General features: G+C 33.2%; 2 protein-coding genes across 3 annotated transcripts; both read left to right on the top strand.

The window, feature by feature from the left end:
- Positions 1-5,583: 5,583 nt before the first annotated feature.
- Positions 5,584-10,661, top strand: LOC109191885 (signal recognition particle receptor subunit alpha-like). Of its 2 annotated transcripts, XM_019342558.1 has the most exons (10): positions 5,584-5,708; positions 7,072-8,065; positions 8,642-8,726; positions 8,927-9,022; positions 9,177-9,329; positions 9,416-9,523; positions 9,623-9,742; positions 9,926-10,051; positions 10,171-10,254; positions 10,341-10,631. In XM_019342558.1, exons 2-10 carry the CDS (start codon positions 7,095-7,097, stop codon positions 10,464-10,466), a joined length of 1,869 nt encoding a protein of 622 aa, XP_019198103.1. In that variant the 5' UTR covers positions 5,584-5,708; positions 7,072-7,094; the 3' UTR covers positions 10,467-10,631. The 2 variants fall into 2 exon arrangements, with proteins under 2 accessions (XP_019198103.1, XP_019198104.1); XM_019342559.1 differs by lacking the exon at positions 5,584-5,708 and having other exon boundaries at positions 7,095-8,065; positions 10,341-10,661.
- A 3,141-nt stretch (positions 10,662-13,802) lies between these two features.
- On the top strand, positions 13,803-19,431 carry LOC109191887 (glutathione S-transferase zeta class-like). The gene is made up of 10 exons (XM_019342562.1): positions 13,803-13,921; positions 14,022-14,124; positions 14,217-14,273; positions 14,604-14,689; positions 14,771-14,842; positions 16,043-16,096; positions 16,198-16,273; positions 16,674-16,735; positions 17,720-17,779; positions 19,172-19,431. The coding sequence occupies exons 1-10, from the start codon at positions 13,919-13,921 to the stop codon at positions 19,280-19,282; spliced, it is 684 nt and encodes a 227-aa protein (XP_019198107.1). The 5' UTR covers positions 13,803-13,918; the 3' UTR covers positions 19,283-19,431.
- Positions 19,432-20,119: the final 688 nt, after the last annotated feature.

Here is a 20,119-nt window from a genome sequence, read left to right as displayed (position 1 = left end):
CGGACATTCATAAATTATGAATTCATGCCTGCACATTCACTTTGGAACCATGCTACACATTCCCGTCCGAAATCACGGACATTCATAAATTATGAATCCATGCCTGCACATTCATAAATTATGAATTTTCTGTTATGAGATTATGAATCTACATTACATTCATAATCTCATTCTCATAACAGAAAATTCATAATCTCATAACAGAAAATTCATAATTTAATAAATATTATATTTTACTTTTATGCGATTATGAATTTTCTGTTATGATATTATGAATTTTCATTACATTCATAATCTCATAACAGAAAATTCATAATTTGATCAAACGGCGCCGTTAACTCCACATCCGCGATTTTATTTTTCTTTTTTGCGTAAAAACGATGTCGTTTGGACTTGTGTTCACCATTCACGATAAACATGTTTCCAGGGTATAATTTGCGGGACTAATTATACAAGTTTTAAAAGTCGTGGATCAAAGTTGTTAGTGACACCATAGTCGTGGGACCAAAAAACTCTTAAATATTTATCATAGTTGCTAAGCACCTTGTTCTCATATGGCACTATGTGACTTCCTTTCAGGGAAGAAAGGTTACATGATCAAACTCCGATGGTGGGTATTGACTCTTTGGGCTGCAGTTTTAAAAAAAAAAAGTAGCCAAATTGATTTTACGCCAACCAAGCTGCAGGTTCAAACAATTTTATTTAATGTGATATTATTATTTAAATATGGATTTGTTTTCTTAAACACTTTATTGAAAAGTGTTAATTATATTTTATAGTAAAATAATCAAGTAAATCCATATTTCAATAACAATTGAAGAGTACAACTAAATCCAAGTTTAATTGGTTTTCAAAAAAAAAAAAATACAAGTTTAATTATTTAATGTGGAGTATATCACAAGAAATAGCTCTTTAAGGGAACATATCAATGCACGGACTGGCATTCCATCTCTAGTCATGTACAGTCTGGTTGCTAGTAATGATTCTTAGCAGCCCTCCTCCACTGGGTTTTCTTAAGATAAAGATAAAGATTGATGTTGCAATGCAGTTTGATCAAGCTACGATGGGTTGGGGTGGATAGAGAGGAGTGAGGATGGTGTGGTGGTGGGAATGGGTCTGAGGGTGGTTGGTGGGCTTTATTCGGTTCGTGAGGCGGCCCTTGGGAGGTGGCAAATAAGGTTTTAAGGAAAGGGTGCTCACTTGACTCTTGCAAAAACCCAACACCAAACACTAGCCAAATTTCTTCATCTTTTCTTCCCATCTTTTCAAGAAATAATAGTCATATTTTATTTGATTATTATTTGTTTTCTACCAACGATTCCAACATTTGGTTCATGAGGCGGAGGCCAGGGGAGTTAGGGAGGCTTTGCGCTGGATCAAACAAAAGGAGTGGAGTAGGGTGTACTTAAAGATCGATGCTCAAGTGATTAAAACTTAAAAATGATGTCTTTGGGGGCAAACTATTTCACCATTTGGTGGTATTTTTCATGAGATTCGCTCCCTTTTGGCCAGTCTTCCGATGGTGAAGTATGATTTTGTGAAATGAAGTGCAAACATGGCGGCACATGTCCTTGCTCCGATGGCTCTATGTAATCAGGATGTGGGTTTAGTAGAATATTTTGATTGTATACCTCGTTATCTTTCTTCTATTGTTTGTACGGACGTGATGATTAATTGATTTATGGAGTTTTATCCGTTAACAATAAATAAATAAAATAAAATAAAATAAAAAGAAACATATCAATGTTTAAACAAATTTTTTTTGTTTTAACAAAAAAAGATAAGTTTTTATATCTCAAAAAATAATCATTATTATATAATATTAGAAAATTAACAAAATCTTTGTTTTTTTCCTAATTTAAATTTTAATAATTTGGGGGAATCAGACAGTTAAGGTAAATCAAATTCATCAACTTAAGAACATATTCCTATTGAATATCTATATAGGTGTAGACAAGGTTGTAAAAATTGCTAGGCATTCCTCGGGCGCTTGGGGGACACCTAGCACCTAGGGCGCCCGCTTTTTTATTTTAATTAATTTTTTTTTTGGGCGCCTAGATGACTGCTTAGTCCACAGCGGCCTAGTTGGCGTCTAGAACGACGATTCCGTCGAATTTCTAGACAATTACCCACCGCCTAGTACTTAGGCGCGATTTTTGCAATCATGGGTGTAGGTGTAAATGGTGTGGGTAGAAATCATTTCAAAATATTAAATATGACAATATATATGTGAAATAGTAACAAATAAAGAAATAGAAAATTGAGTAATTCAATATGTATTATCATATTCTATATTATTATTTTTTACGTGGCAAGATTTGGTTGCTTAATATAAGGCTGGGGAGTCATGATTTTTATCTATTCTTTTTTTTTTCTCCAATAAAATTTAAACATTTGTGTTTGGTACACCGTAATTGTAATTCTTTTACAATGCAATTCTTTGGTCTGTCAAATTAAATTGTTTGGTTAGAAGAAATTGCAATTCCTTCCTTTTGTTGAATTGGAATTCATACATCTCCCTATGAATTCCAATCCAACGTAACATGGAAAGGAAAAATATAAGAAAAAGACTTGTTTTCCCTTTGATGGGGTATGGACCCTAATGGGCTAGGGGCCCAAACGAAGGAAATAAATAAGGGAATGAGCTTGCTATGATTGACCCAAGAAAGGGAATCTGCTCTGTGGGCCTTGAGAAGACCTCGTGAAGAACTCGGATGAGTATGGAGCTGAGTCCGGGAGTCGGCATCAACAAGAGTTGGTCCGGTAGGTGACCGTTGCCGCTTCAATGCCCGCAATTAATATGGGTCAATCCAGCCGTTGGAAGAGTCCAATAACAGCGATCCAACGTCTCTTGGCCTTTATTTCCCATTATTATGCATTAATTCTTGTATTTAGTTGGTGTAGGTCGGCCACCTATAAATAGGCCTCCTCAAAATATTGAGGATAAGTTTTTTCCAAGTCGAGAAAACACTCGGAAACCATAACAAGAGCCACACATTTGATAGATATTTCTTTCCTTCAAATCACTTTTAGTTTCTCTTCTGGTGAATCCACCAATCTAATGGATTGTGTTGGACTTCCGTGGACTGCCAAAAGTCCTAAAACCAATACTCTTAATTATTATTTTATTATTATCAGACAGGGATTTTAATCTTTATATCACTTTTTTCCTTTTCATTTAGAATAATTCTATTTCTTCATACCAAACAATTTAATTTTAATTACTACTTTATTCCCACCGAATTACAATTCATTTCCTCCTAATTCTCTCCTTTTTTTTTTTTTTTTTTTTTTTTTTTTTTGATTGAGTAATTCTCTCCTTCTAACCAAACGTTCGTGAAAGTAAATGTTATGAATAGTTTTTAGAGTTCATGTAGTATTTTTCAAAAAATTAGAATCCATAGAAAAGTATCTCCATTCAATATGAAATTAAATAAGTAATAACAAGGAGAAAAGTGAACAAAAGTTGCCTATATCATATCCACTTTGACTTTTATTGAGTTATTGCTTGTGGGGCACTTATGTGATGAACAACGAAGCAATTGACTGGGTGCATAAGTCAACCACTCGACGCCCCTAAGAAGGCAAATTATGCTGTGCATCCGTATACACAATGCATGGTGTATACGGATGCAAAAACGACGTCGCTTTATTAAAAACGCGCGTCTTTTTTTTAAAAAAAAGATTCAGGTTCGATTTTCAGCAACAACATATGAACTAAAATTCCAAAATCAGTGAACTATAATTCCAGAATCGATGAACTATAATTCCAGAATCTATGAACTAAAATTCCAGAATTTAATCTATGAACTAAAAATTCCAGAACGAATGAACTAAAATTCCAGAATCTATGAACTAAAATTTCAGAGTCGATAAACTACAATTCCAGAATCGATGAACTATAATTCCAGAATCAATGAACTAAAATTCCATAATCTATGAACTAAAATTCCATAATGAATGAACAACATAATGCTGTTGCTGGGAATCGAACCTGATTTTTTTTAAGGGGAAACGCGCGTTTTTAATAAAACGACGTCGTTTTTGCATCCGTATGCACCATGCATGGTGCATACGGATGCACAGCATAACTACTCCCCTAAGAAACTTTGTCGCATTTTCGTTTCTCCAATCATCACTGACTCGAGTCAATCGTGTTTAGAACATGGAAAAACTTTCATTTTTACATATAATACAAAACATAAATGAAATGAAAATCTCTCTATTTTCTTTTTTTATAAATTAAATAGTTTAATTTTCCTCTTATGTACACTTGTGGTTCCTTCTTGTTCGAGTAACAAGCCTCCTTTTCTTATTCACTAGATCTTCGAGTAGTGGAATCAGCACACCAAATATTTTCATTAGAATTTGAACCTTCACATATCACCTCCGGTCTAAGTGAGGTGGGAAACTCATCACATTCAATGTAATGAAAGACACTATTATATTCTTCATGGAGACTTGAAAGAAGAACGAGTGTGTAGGAAGCAGCCAAGAATGTTGCAATTGGCAAATTATTCCGTGGATCGTGGTCCAAAGATGCACAATTTACATACTAAACGTTCACAATTTGTGATGATCATACATTGTATTCACAATTTTTCAAAATTTAAAAACACAATTTATATTCTAGAAGTTCACAATTTCAATACTTAAAATACACAATTTAATATTAGATTCATCTTGCAAGGTAGACCTTGGTCCATGATATAACAATTAGTTTCAATTCTTCCATCAATCGTTACGGTCCCAAACGGTAACAGTGCCCGTAAGTGGCACCGTTCTTCTTTTTTTTTTTTTTTTTTTTTTCCTTAATTAACAGCGCGACTTTTCTTCTTCATTTTCACATTTCGCGGTTTCACTTCCTCTTCGCGCAAGCTTCTTCAACACTCATAAATTATGAATGGGCGGTGACCGCAAGGCGAATGCCGATGGCAACAGCGTCGGCAGTAGGATGTTCGGCCATGGCGGTGGTGCTACTCTGATCTCCGGCTCAACTTAGGGTGGTAGCGCTGATGGCGGTGTTTTGGGTGGGAGAGAAGGTGGAGTGTTTGATGGTGGCGAAGCAGTGATGCTTCCGGGCAGTGACCATGGCTGTCAACGTCTGACTCTCTCTCTCGATCGCAGACCTTTTTTTAAAAAAATTAATTTTTTTATTTTTAACTAATTACCTGTTGGTAACCTGCTATTGCAAGTCATTTGTGACAAACTGCATGATTTTACAATGTTGAATGGTTCACTTTTTTTTTTTTTTTTTTGTTAAGTGGCCCAATTACATTTTTACCCGTTAAATAGATGACTAATTTAAGTCTTATTCCTAACAAAAATTCATTACCGTTCGATTATTCAATATATTATCGAACCGAACCGAACCGAATTGCGCCTAATAAAATATTTGACATTCGTTTACACAGTTGACCGTATCACCCTAGGACAAAATACTTTCACAAATCACAATCACCGCGTACGCGTGTGCTGTACAAAAAATAGGGAGAGACCAAACCTATTTCGGTTTCTCTATATCCTCACCGTTCTTAAACAGCACTCCCTTAAAAACAAAATAATAATAATAATAATAATAATAATAATAATAATAATAATAATAATAATAATAATAATAAAAAAGAAAGAACAGATACATCGGAGACTATCATAGATGCGCCGCGATCGCTTCGTCTGAGAACCCTAGGCCTCAAATTCCAGTTCAGGTATACTTTGCTTCAAAACTTTTCCTAATATTTTGTAAATTCATTCTGATTTAAATTTTGTTTTGGTCTGTTAGATCGGTAAGTTTGGTGAAATCTGTCTTGTTTTGAGCTGGTTTATTGTTTTTCGTTCGATAAGATTTGAGATCTGGTGATCTGATACATCAATTTAAGTTTTTTTTTCCTTTCAATCATTTTTTTTAAGATTTCCTTTAATAAAAGGATTCTGGTTTGACGTCTGGTTTACCATCGATGGTGTAGCGCCTATAATTCTCTTCCACCACTGAATTGGTTTGAGGATGTTGCCATTTCCTTCCCTGGTTCTTAACTCCGTTGACCATTGAAATGGTTTATGCCGTCATACGTGACTCCAAAATTTAAACTACTTCTCGATCATGCTCTGGCTCACAATATTGTTACCTTTCCTTTCGCTCTTTGCCTACTCCATTGCTCCTTTGTAATGGAAAATCAACTAAGAAAATTTTAATTCTATTGAGTTTAGGAAAATTTTAATGTTTCATTTTGTAATAAATTTGGAACCGCTATTAATCTATAATAACTTTCTTCTATATATATGTGTGTGTGTGTATTGTGATTTATGTAATTAAAAGTTTACCAGTAAATTTTACTATTTAAGTGAATAGCATTATACAACTTTGTAAACATTATACTCAATATTTGCTCTATATGAATATTACATTTTAATTATGTCAACATGAACACATATTGGAGTATAAATTTATAAATACACTTCAAACATGTGAAAATCTGTTTATGTTCCTATTTGGGTCTAAATAAATTTATGGATTCAAAACCAATATTAATATTTCTTGTTGGAACATCTATGATAACTTTTATATGGCCATTGTTTACAAATTACATGAACATTTAATTTACTACATGTGGACATTTTATTCTTTCTATATGAACATTCTTGCATATTGATAGGCATTATTTTTATTGCTATTTTTAATAATTTTTTTATAGTTAAATTGTTAAAGTTAATTAATTTTATATTTATTTTTATTTATTATTAATATATTTAACTTTATTAATATTGTTTAATTTTAATTTGTTTTTGTTATAAAACTAGTCTTGTTATATAAATTGTCAGCCCAATAAATTATGGCCTTTAGTTTATTATTATTATTATTATTATTATTATTATTTTAGGCCGTCTGATCTATGTTTTGTGCCTAAGCTTGTGTTTTTCTGGGAATTGATGTTCTATTAAATTGATAATTTAATTTAATATGTTTTGTTTAATTATAATTGGATTGGCATCTTTAAATGGTGTTTCTTGATTTGTTTAATGTTTGTTGTTTTGATTTCTGAATTTAATAATTTTGGCTTTGCTTTCTTTCAGACTTTTGGTTGCATTGTCCAAAGATGTTAGAGCAGTTATTTATTTTCACTAGAGGGGGGTTGATCCTCTGGACCTGCAAAGAGCTTGGAAATGCTCTTAAAGGTTCTCCGATTGACATCTTGATTCGGTCTTGTCTCTTGGAAGAACGATCAGGTTCTACATCCTATAATTATGATGTGCCAGGAGCTGCTTATACTCTTAAGTGGACATTTCACAATGAACTTGGAATTGTATTTGTTGCTGTTTATCAGAGGATTCTCCATCTTTTGTATGTTGATGATCTACTAATGATGGTTAAGAAAGAGTTCTCAATGATATATGATCCCAAAAGGACCCTGTACAATGACTTCGATGATATTTTTCAACAGCTTAGGAAGGAGGCAGAGGCACGTGTTGAGGAAATGAAGAAATCAAAGCAGGCGGGAAAGCCTATGAAGAATACTCTTGCTAAGAAGCAAGGACAAGTTCAGAGGGGCATGTTTGATGGAGGTAATAAAAAAAGTGAATCAGGAGATGATGGTGGAGAGGACAAGGTTAAAAACCGCTCACTAGAAAATGGCAATTCTAATTGTAGTTTTGAGAATGGGAGTTTGCCTGCAGAGGGGGCTGATAAGGTTAAAGAGAATGTTAGCTCTAAAACTGGGGCATTCGATGTAAATAAGTTACAGAAACTTAGGACTAAAGGTGGAAAGAAAACCGATACTGTTGTTAAAAAAGGTTCTAAGGCGGAGGCCGCCGCAGAGCCAAAGAAAATAATGAAAAAGAATAGAGTCTGGGATGATTCACCTTCAAAGTCAAAGTTAGATTTTACCGACCATGTGACTGAGGATGAGGTGCAGAATGTAGCAGCTGTGGCAGTGGATCAAGGTGAGAGTATGATGGACAAAGAGGAAATTATCAATGATAGTGAAAGTGAGGAGGATGATGAGGAACCAGAGAAAGACAACAAGGTTGATACAAAGAAAAAAGGGTGGTTCTCATCTATGTTCCAGAGGTAACTAACTCCCCCTACCCATGCTCTATGAGAAGAGGGATTTCTCCTCCCACCTAATTTTATTTTATTTGTTTTTTCAATTCTCTTCTCTTGACCACACATTCTTTTTACTGTTATTTGGTATTTATATTGGCGCCATTCCAGTCAATGATTTTCTTGTCTTCCCCCTTGAGAAAACTCTCTAATGATTGGTTTTTTCATTTGAGGAAAAAAGATTATTATTCATGCTTCTCTGGCAACCTTTTTGTAGTTCTATTGATATTCTGTTGTATGGCAACCACAAATATTTTAGTAACAGAATAAGAGAATTGATGAATGACAATGTAGAGTAAGGTGAATTCAAAACCAAGATTTGTGAGACCATAGTTTGGAACTTTGGATGCAGCCCTTGTCCTCTTGCACATGCTTTGTGGGTCATTATTGTGATTATGTTGTTTTATTTTAGGTGTTACTGACTATAAAGCTGCCCTTGTTTTTGAGCACATAGATGCATGCCTTTTACTGTTTTGGGTTGCATCCATTTTCAAACTGTTTTGACATTGATATTATTTTTCACTTGCCCTTCCCTTTTTCCAGTATTTCAGGTAAGGCAAATTTAGAGAAGGCGGACCTGGAACTACCCTTAAAAGCTCTTAAGGACATGCTCATGACCAAGAATGTGGTATGCTATTTCTGTATTTCATATAATGCTCTACCCAATAAACAAAAACAGAAAATGAAACCGAAGTAGGTGTAAAGAGGGAAAATTCAGGACAAAACAAGAAAGGGGAATGATTTCATTGATCCATGACCAAGCTTTTTGTTTGACAATCTTTTGAAGTTTTGATGTTTTCGTTAAAGTTTTAATGATATTCTTTGTAGGCTGAGGAAATTGCTGAAAAGCTGTGTGAGTCAGTTGCAGCCAGCCTTGAGGGTAAAAAGCAAGCCTCCTTTACGAGAATTTCTTCAATAGTAAAGGTAATATGACCATTAACATAGAAACAGGCTCCAAAAGGGGGCCATAGGAATTAACTAACATATATGTTATCTCAATTGCAAACATCTTTTTAATCCCTTTGTTTACTTCCTTTTTGTAAAATTCTAATGTGAAAGGCTGTGTTCATCAAACCAGGCTGCAATGGAGGAGGCTCTTGTCCGCATATTGACTCCTAAACGCTCCATTGATATTTTGAGGGATGTTCATGCAGCAAAGGAACAAGGAAAACCATATGTCGTGGTTTTTGTAGGGGTTAATGGAGTTGGGAAATCAACCAATCTTGCAAAGGTTAATTGATGTTTGATGCTTTATGGTATTTATCACGGAACTGCTACTCATGTATTTGACAAGCTTGTTTTGTCTGCTGTATACAGGTTGCTTATTGGCTTCTACAGCATAAGATCAATGTAATGATGGCTGCTTGTGACACGTTCCGATCAGGAGCTGTGGAGCAACTACGAACTCATGCCCGTAGGCTTCAGGTATGTTATGACATGTCTGTTCTTAGGGCTTTATTGTTCTGCTAGAATCACTTAAAATATGTGGAAATGATTGTGATGCCTGAACTTTGGCATTTATAGATCCCAATATTTGAGAAGGGCTATGAGAAAGACCCTGCAATTGTTGCAAAGGAAGCAATCCAAGAGGCATCTCGCAATGGCTCTGATGTTGTCCTTGTTGATACAGCTGGTCGAATGCAGGTATTTGGATTTAATTAGAATCTTTGTACTACAACAGAATTCCATTACGTGTGTATGTATTCAGCATGCATACAGACATATACATACTCACTTGGGACTTCAGATGCATGATTGGATGCATTATATCTAGTGTATGGGTTATGTTCATAGTCACCAGTACATATCTTGTTTTGCTTCCTGTAGGATAACGAACCATTGATGAGAGCACTATCAAAGCTTATTTATGTTAACAGTCCAGATTTAGTCCTGTTTGTTGGTGAGGCACTTGTGGGCAATGATGCTGTTGACCAATTATCAAAATTCAATCAGGTTTGTAGTTCACCCTGTGTGTGTGTGTGTGTGTGTGTATGTATATATATATATATATATATATATATATTACTTTGTAATAGTTGTCTTACACACATTGTGATTGCTTCTTGTTGTAGAAATTGGGCGATTTATCACCCTCACCAAATCCAAGATTAATCGATGGAATTCTCCTTACAAAGTTTGACACCATTGATGACAAGGTAGAATATGATCATATTATTTCCCTTTTTCGATGGAACAGGTATACACTGGTCATTTTAAATGTGATATACATTGATGGTTGCAGGTGGGAGCGGCATTATCCATGGTTTACATATCTGGAGCACCAGTCATGTTTGTGGGATGTGGGCAGTCGTATACAGACTTGAAGAAGCTCAATGTCAAGTCCATTGTCAAGACCCTGCTCAAGTAGTCGTGACCTTGTGTCGTTGTGTCTTGCTTTCTATTGCGCAAACTTTAACGATCAAATCTTTGCTGCAGTTCAGTTTGTTGTGTCTGTTATGTGATATTAAGACTTTGAATGTTGTTACACAATGCCTTGTCTTTGTTATGTCATCTCAGGACTTTGAATGTTGAAGGTGAATAATCCCAAGTGCTTGCTTGCCTACTTCTCTTGTTTTATTGTTGGAGCTGTTTCCCATAAGATATTTTATATGCTGTGTTTGAGATATTACCTTATTCAAATTAGGAATTTTCTTAAAATGTCTTTTACTATAATGTGTGTTCGTTTCTTCTTAGAATAAGGTTTTAAAAGAATTTGGGATTTTTTGGTCATCCCAATTAAGTTCACTGTTGCAATAATCAAAGCCGGCCGGCCGACTCGAATTTCACTGGAATTGGTATTCTAGCTGGCCGGCCATTGTATTTTTTAATTAATTATCAAGGGCCTTTTTTATTTTGTGACATATCTAAAAACATAGTAAGTTTCAATTAAAGTTATGTCCTTCATTTATGTTTGTATTTTTTATGTTAATCATTTTGTACATTGTGCTCTTTTAGAATTGTACTATATAATTTTTTTGGATAAAAATATTCTTATCGTTATAATTTCTTTTACATTTTTCATTACTTTTACCGTGCACATGCATTTATCATATCTTTTCTTATATTTTTTTAATTATAATAATATTTGTAAAACATTATATATTCATTATATTTTATATTAATATAATAAATAAATTTTATTTCACTTAGATTTTAATTAGTAAAAATTTGTTAATTATTTTTAAAAATATAAATATTAGGCATATGTTTTTGCGCGCATAGAAAAGACTAGTATATATATATATATATATATATATATATATATATATATTTATCAATAATTTAGTGATAGACAAGAAATTTATCAATCTTTTTAACAAAAAACTTTTTTACTACAAAATTTTTTGTTCACTATGCCCCTTAGGAATGAATTTTTTTCTCTTTTTTTTTTTCTATATAATTTTTTGCTTATATTTTTGTGTTTTTTTGTAGTTTGATACTCCGAGTATTTGTTCTTTTAACAAAAAGCACCAGAAGCAACGACACTATTGAATTATTCTATAAGAAATATATACATAATACATTTACATAAATTATATAAACAAAGATTAGATAAAAATGAGAATTGAATTAATCTTTTAAACTTTAATACTAAATTATCAAGTTTATTTTGAACAAATTTCCTCCTTTTTTTTTTTTTTTTTTTTTCTTCCTTTTCAGAAATTGACTTTTGGATAAGAGCTCTACTATATGTACTTCTAAATTTTACTTTCTTAAATTTATTTTATGATGTGATGGAATTGAGTAAATACCAATTTGAGTCCCACAAGTATTAGCAAAATGACAATTTTGATCCACATGTTCAATTTCTATCAAAACTCATCCTACAACTATTGTTTTACTACCAAAGTTCATCACTTCGGTTACAGAAAAAATTAAAACATGCCGGATTCTTAAATTAATAAGGGTATTATTGTCTTTTCGTAATTAAAATCAAAATATTTTCCAAATTGCTATTAGACCAAATTTTTTGACCTCCAATTTGCCTGACATGCCGTACCTTAATTCTTAATCAACCAGAGAAATTTGTTAATTGCGACCTCATTTGAAAGTTTAAACTTAGAAATTCGCCTGAATCATTGAAGAAGCTGGAGAACGACTTTATTCTGCCATTTGAAGGAGCATTGTCAACAACTCCATTCTTTCATTCGAAGCAATACTTTGACAACAATGATTGAATCGCGACAGAGATGACAAATATCATTTCATGAGAATTATACCTCTGGACAATTAAGAGCTCGGATTGCTGTTACAAAGTTGAACTCTGGTCCGATGGGCATCTGAATGCTCTTTTCAGAGATAAGGTAGAAAACTTAGGAGAAAATAGAAGAGGTCACGTTGAATTGAGATTTTAGGGTTCTTATTTGGGTTTTTAATTATTGAAAAAATAATAAGGATGAGAAATGACAATAATAACCTTATTAATTTAAGAATCCGGCATGTCTTAATTTTTTTGGTGACCAGGGTGATGAACTTTGGTAGTACAATAATAGTTGTGGGATGAGTTTCGGTAGGAATTAAATATGTGGATCAAAATTGTCATTTTGCTAATACTTGTGGGATTAAAATTGGTATTTACTCTGATAGAAATGATAGATTTTTTTTTTTTGTTTTTTGTTTTTGTTTTTGGGTGAGTCTATAAATATATTTACATTAAAATTTTAAATATAAAAATAAAAATTAAGAGTACAAAATGAGAGTATTTTCCTTGGTAATAAGTAGGGGTGGAAATAGGCCGAGCCGAGCCAAGGTTTAGAAAATTTGGTCTGAGCCTGTTACGAAAATCTAAAGCCTAGGCCTGGGCCTGGGCCTAATCCTGTATGTAGGCTTTTTGTTAAGCTCATGCCTGAGCCTACAATTGGCCTGGCCTGGCCTGAAACCTTTTTAAAAGTCTGTTTAATATTTAGACCATTAAAAGGCTTCAAAGTATATCCTACTTTGAGCCCGAATACAAATTTAGTATATTTTTTTTTTGTCCACTGAAACACAAAGAACCAATAACGCACGCCTCCACTGGGGCTCGAACTTACTCTCAACCCACTGAAACACAAAGAACCAATAACGCCTCCACTGGGGCTCGAACTTACAACCTTCCAAATGGAAGTCCAACCCGGATACCATTAGACCACATAGTCTTGGTCACTACAATATAAACATAATAACATTAAAATATAAAATAAAATAAATAAAAAAATCACGACTTCAGCATGCTTGTTAACTTGTTTAGAAATAAATTCAATTATATTATTCTTTGTTATCCTATATAATCTCATAAATAATTAACAATCAACTCACGTAATTAAGTTGCGACATTTCTTATGACAGTAAGAACAGTTAATAAAAAAATTAAACAATAAGAACACTTATAGCAGGATTAGCAATAATATTTATAGTTAAATCATAATTTATAATGAGATTTTGGAGGTAGAGTGTTAGGGTTTGGTAATTATATATACTTGGAGTTATATTGTAATATAAAAATATACATAGTATTATTTATAAAATATATATATATATATATATATATATATATATATATATATAAAGACCGAACCTGGTATATATAGGCCTAACCTGTTTAATTTAATAGATTTTAAAATTGACTCAAGTCTAACCTTTTTACTAAACGAGTTAGGCCTAACTAGGCTTTAATTAGGTCAAGACATAGGTCCTAATTTCCACCCCTATTAATAAGGATCAGGAATATCCGTTTCTGGCCGGCAGAGACAAATAGAATACGCAACTATCTAGTACTTTAACTCTTGGACGAGTCATTCACATTGAACACTATCAGCTTCACATTTCGTTGATCACTTGATCATGGTGAGCGAGATTCTGTGTTTGATTCTCCATTTTCTTTCCATTTTTGTATTTTACTGCTTTTGTTTTTGATACTTTGGTAAACTTTCCGGTGGGTGCTTAGGCGGAGACAGGCGGCGGAGGAGGAGAGTCAACCAAACTTCAACTCTACTCCTACTGGCGGAGCTCTTGCTCTTGCCGCGTTAGGATTGCTCTCAATCTCAAAGGTTTTAGTTCTCTCTTTATTCCAACTATTCTATCCGAGTGACCCGAATTTCCGTACAAAATCTAAATTAAAAACTAAATCAATATATCACAGGACTGGATTACGAGTACAAAGCGGTTAACCTGGTCAAAGGCGAACAATTCAGCCCTGGTTTGTTAAATTCTTCCTAGTCATCAATTTTTCTTTTCCTAATTGTTTATCTGCCCTAAATTAAATCAATGAATGAATATTTCAAACAAAAATGAGCAACATAATAGTGTAGAGTTGTGCCAAGTATCTTGCAGATTGACGATGTCAGTGTTACCATTCCAAACGGAAGGTCGCAAGTTCGAGTTCCATCCCAATCAAGAATGTTGGCATAGTCATGTTGAGTAGATATAATGTATAGGTTTAGATTGTACCAAAACAAAATAGTGTAGAGTTGTCAATTTTGCAACATTATTTACTTTAAATTTAAATGTGGTGTGCATGGAAATGTAGAATTTTTGAAGCTCAATCCGATGGGGTTTGTGCCGGCATTGGTTGATGGAGACATTGTTATTTCAGACTCTTTTGCTATTTTGATGGTGAGATTTCACCTTTACGCTAGTGTGGTGTTAAGTTTGGTATTCTATACGGAATAACTTGTAAGTAATCATAATGTGCAGTATTTGGAAGAAAAGTATCCACAGAATCCCTTGTTGCCGAAGGATCCTAAGTTAAAGGCTATAAATTTTCAGGTAAAATGTGGCAGTGGTTTGATATTGGTACTCATTTCAGACTACGCTCTTAGAAACTGTCTAATATAGTCATAGATGCTAGCCTTTTCAATGCTGAAAGTATTGAATATAGCCTTTACCAGAATACAGCTGGAAATTAAAACAAAATTGCATGACCAAGAAACAGAACTTGGTAGAATAATGAACATGATAGTTGAGTTGATTTCACCTTCACACAATGGTTGGCTGACATTTTCTGATTTTCATCATTTCACCTTTCTAGCAAGAATCATTTCATTTCAATTCAAAAAATCCTTGAGTTTCTATTGTGGCAAAGATCCCAGTATTGTAGACCATACTGTTAATGGCCCTGTTTTGTAAAAAATTGGCCTATAGGCCAATTTTGGCTTATTTGACCACTTTTAATTGTTTGATTTAGTTAAAATATCAATATAAATGTTTGGTTAATTAGCTTTTTGCAACTCCAAAAGGCTAAAATTCAAAAAGCTACTCCAAGCAACTTTTTCAATTAGCTTTTTGATAAAATTTTTTTTTTATACCGGACAGCTATCAGCTAACAGCTAATTTACCAAACACATTTCTACAATCAGCTAATGTTATCAACTATTTATACCCTCTAATTAGCACAATCAGCTAACATCTAACAGGTATCAACTAACATCCATTTTACCAAACAGGGCCAATATCAGATTGCTCTGAGAGGCATGAGTTTATGACTTTCATTGTAAACAAATAGGAGTTTATAGGCTTGCAAAATGTTATGTGCTCTAATCAGAAGAACTAGACATGGTGTGGGAGCACTAGACCGATGTCTTTTTGTGGTCCCTTGTGTCCTAAGCCAACTAGGGAGAGATAGGGGTAACCCCAGCCAAGATGGCATGAGATCCACACTTGTAACCACAAGGTCACGAGTTCCTTGCCCCCTTGGTTTGAGCTGGTCAGCTATGGGAACCTAGGCTGGTTTACTTGTGGTCTTTTGCCGGCTAGGTCACAAGGCGGGGTTTACCTACACCTAGAAGGGTTGTGGGGTTTCCCTCGTCATCCAAAAAAAATTAAAAAATCGGGAGATATACTTCCAATCAAAATATTATGTAGACATAAAAATGAGTTTAATTTATGCCAATATCTTTGCATATCTGTTTTCTCTTATGTTTTTCAGTTGATTTAATTTTCTTCAATTTTCTTGTTATTTGATTATAGGCTGCGAATATTGTTTCTGCAAACATACAGCCTCTACAAAATCTAGCTATTCTTGTAAGTATAAAATTATAATTTGTGGCGATTCACTATAGGCCATCTTAATACATTCAGTTTGATTTGACATGGTGTCATGTTACTTTGTCATGCAACTGTAGAAATATATTGAAGACAAAGTTGGTCCTAATGAGAAAGTTCCATGGTGCCAGACTCATATAAAAAAAGGCTTTGCTGGTAAAAGCTTTGTTCCTATTGGCTTTCTTGAAATAAGAATTTAATTAGCATGGGACAGTAAATTTGGATTTAATAATTCTGGAATTTGAGCAGGAGTAGATGCACCTCCAATCTTTACTTACAACTTCTCACGCATTCCCCCCTCCTCCCCAAGAGCTCCAACTCTCTCTCTCTCAGAATCTTCCATTTCCTCAACTTGCTACTTATCATTGAACTTTTTGAAAACCATAATTATATAGGCATTCCCTAATTACTATAATAAATAGAATATTTCACACTTTTTCCCAATGCATTATCTGATGAAATCCTGTTAAGTGTGATTGAAGTGCTCCATTGCACTTGGTCTTTCATTTCTAGATATTGGGTTTTTGTGATTTTACTCCTGATACCAATTTTGCAGCATTGGAGAAGCTACTGAAAAGTTATGCTGGAAAGTATGCCACTGGTGATGAAATTTATCTGGTTAGTTTCTTTACTAGGATACTTTCACTTGGACCAGAGTATCCTAACAGTAGAATGCAGACTTCTGAAATTAGAAATAGATGTCCTTCCCCCAACCCTGGGAGATTTCGATCTCAATTTACTTCGTATATATGTCTATTACCATTTGGACCCACTGAAAATAGGTTCTATTGTAATAATAATTTTTGTCTATACTCACCACTTTTCATTTTTTGAGAAATATTTGCACTAGTGAAATTTAGTGGTGTCTTACAAATGATCTAAACTAGTAATTGGAAAACACTAAGTTAATTGTGTATCATTTTTTTCAGTACTTGTAGTTTCTTGTTTGAATGTTTGATTAACTTACATATCATTGTTTGGCTAATTTTTATACACATTTTGAAAGTCAACTTTTCGAGATTTTAGCCAAATACATTAGTAGCAACTTTTATGGCTGAAAGCCATCCAGGGTTCTGAATGTGATTTTTGAAACAACAGAGTGCCCAAGTGTAGGTGTTTTTGAAACCTCAGACATATAGATGCAATATCCCTTCTTTACCTGTACATCATTTTCAGTCTAAACTACACAATCTAAACACCATTCAGGACAGGTAGTTTGACTAAACATCAAAGTTGAGGCCAGTAATTGATGATGGTGTCTGGATTCGAGTGTATTGTTTCATTTAGCTTTATATATGTGTATTTGCATGTGTGAAAAATCCTTCCATTTAGATATAATGCATATCAGATTTACCATTTTATAGAATATGCCGAACAATTCCCCCTCCTAGTACCTGCCAGCTACCACTACGCCAAAAGCTATAGCTCACAGCGAAGGCGCAACTTTATTTTCTTATATATACCGCTACCACATTTTCGAGAGGCAGGGTGCTGGACTTGGTCTTTCACCGGCCTCCGCCCAACAATCCCCTAGCCACCAATTGCTTGACTTGGCCCAACACTTATTAATTGATGTGTTAACATGTCGGCTGCAATTTGCAGGCTGATCTATTTCTAGTGCCCCAAATCCATGGAGCAATCAACAGATTCAATGTGGATATGGTAATTCCTTACATCCTAATTGTTATTTACTCTTAGTTTTCTCTTTATGTCCCTTGGCTTCTCCTTATCCCTTCCAACTTTTAGTATAGTCTGTCTGGCTCTTACTCTTTGCCTGTTAACTACTTGTGTTTTCTTGAAACAGACAATACTATGGCATGTTTGGTTCATGGAATAGGTCAGGAATGTAATAACATTCCTTGGAATAGACCTATTCTATCGTTTGGTTGAATCATTTTGTCATGGGAATAGCATGCCAAGGAATGAGCTATTACCTTCCCAAGGGGAATAGCCATTCCTAGGGGGGGCCTTGGTATTAACTATTCCCATGCCCTTGGGAATAGCTTTTATATCACAAATACCAAAAATATCCTCTATACATTATATAATATTTATATTTGTTTATATTTAATTAATTATAATTTTTATCCATCAATCCATAAATATATATATATATACACACACACACACACATTTTGCAGCGTTTGCAATTGACCTTTTGGAAAAAGAAAAGTATTTTCTCAAAACACCCTTGACAGTTTTATATATATATATATATATATATATATATATATATATATATATATATAATTAACTGTATAAGACTCCTTAATTATGGAGCCTTGGCTCCTATATTAAGTAGCATGCCCATGGCTAGCGGATGGGCATTGCAAGCTTGCCTAGCGGATGAGCATTGCAATTGAAATTATGGAGCCTTGAGGCTCATTTTATAGGAGCCTCAAGGCTCCATTTTTTTCTTCTCCAACCGATGTGGGATAAGTGGGAAAATAAATATAAATATAAATATGTATTTATATATAATAATAATAATAATAATAATAATTATTATTATTATTATTATTACTCTCTCTCATACACAGATGCATATACATGTATATAAATATAAATAAAAATAAATAAATAAATAAATAATATATATATATATATATATATATATATATATATATATATATATATATATATATTCAGTATATCATAATCATATTCATTATTATTATTATATATAGTATAGATTGTTGTTGTTATTATTATTATTATTATTATTATTATTATTATTATTATTATTATTATTATTATTATTATTATTATCATTATTTTGTATAAGGGTATTTATGTCTTTAAAATATATTCTATTTCTATTCCTTTAACCAACCAAACACTGGAATACAATTACTAATGTTTATTCATTCAGCCAACCAAACAACAGAATACAATTCTTATTCTATTCCTTACCTATTCCATTCCCGGTGGAATAACATTTCTATTCCCCCCAAATACATTCTGTGAACCAAACGTGCTGTGAATGACAGTAATTCCCGATGTATATTTAAATATGTTCTGTACTGAGAATGTTGAGTTTAACGGTATATGCAGAATGAATATCCCCTTCTATCTCGTATATACGAGGCGTACAAAGAGGTACCTGCTATTCAAAATGCTATGCCGGAGAAACAGCCTGATGCACCAGCTGAGGCAAGAGCTTGAGGTGATTTATCAATGTAAACGAAACTTGTGTTTAATGTTGTAATGGTTTATGATTCTGATGGAAAGTGGTATCCTGGATTCCTGGATTATCTCGAATTGATACTAAATAATCCTCAATAATGATGCATTTCTCTTCTTTTTGAATTTTATTTAGGGTGTGTTTGGTTTGCACATGGGAATCAAATACTTGTAATATTAATGGGTCTTGGTGAAAGTATTTTGCATGTTTTGTAGTAGGGTAGAATTGGAATGATTATCAATATTGATGTTTGGTTATGTATAATCTTATAATAGGAATACAGGTTTTAAAAACACCAAAATAAAAAATCAAGGCTATTAGTCGTAATAGGAATAAGAGTCAAATAGGCCACTGAACTGCACACAATAATGCAATTAGGCCACTGAACTTAAAAAACCTACAATTGGGTCCTAAACTAACCAATTTCATTCAATTTGTCCATTTCTCAGGTTTCTCAAGTTGCTAACAGTTACCCCTCCACCTAGGATGCATATGTGGCATTTAAAAAAAATTATTTTTAAATTCTTTTTTTTTTTTAACACCTTAAATTAGTTTTTTTTTAATGTTTAATAAATAAAAATTAAAATAATTTTTTTTTTTGAAAATAAAATCCAAGCCCTGTACGACTTAACAAATTATTTTATTTTCAAAAAAAATATATTAATTTTATTTATTAAACATTAAAAAAAACTGATTTAAAAATAAATTATTTTAGTTTTTATTTATTAAATATTAAAAAACTAATTTAAAAATAATTTTTTTTTAAAAAAAATGCCACATATGCATCCTATGTGGAGGGGTAACTTGTTAGCAACTTG

This window comes from Ipomoea nil, unplaced genomic scaffold (assembly GCF_001879475.1).
Source record: "Ipomoea nil cultivar Tokyo-kokei standard unplaced genomic scaffold, Asagao_1.1 scaffold1721, whole genome shotgun sequence".
Lineage (NCBI taxonomy): Eukaryota > Viridiplantae > Streptophyta > Magnoliopsida > Solanales > Convolvulaceae > Ipomoea > Ipomoea nil.
The sequence above is the reverse complement of the archived record's forward strand: the minus strand, read 5'-3'. Positions and strand labels throughout refer to the sequence as shown.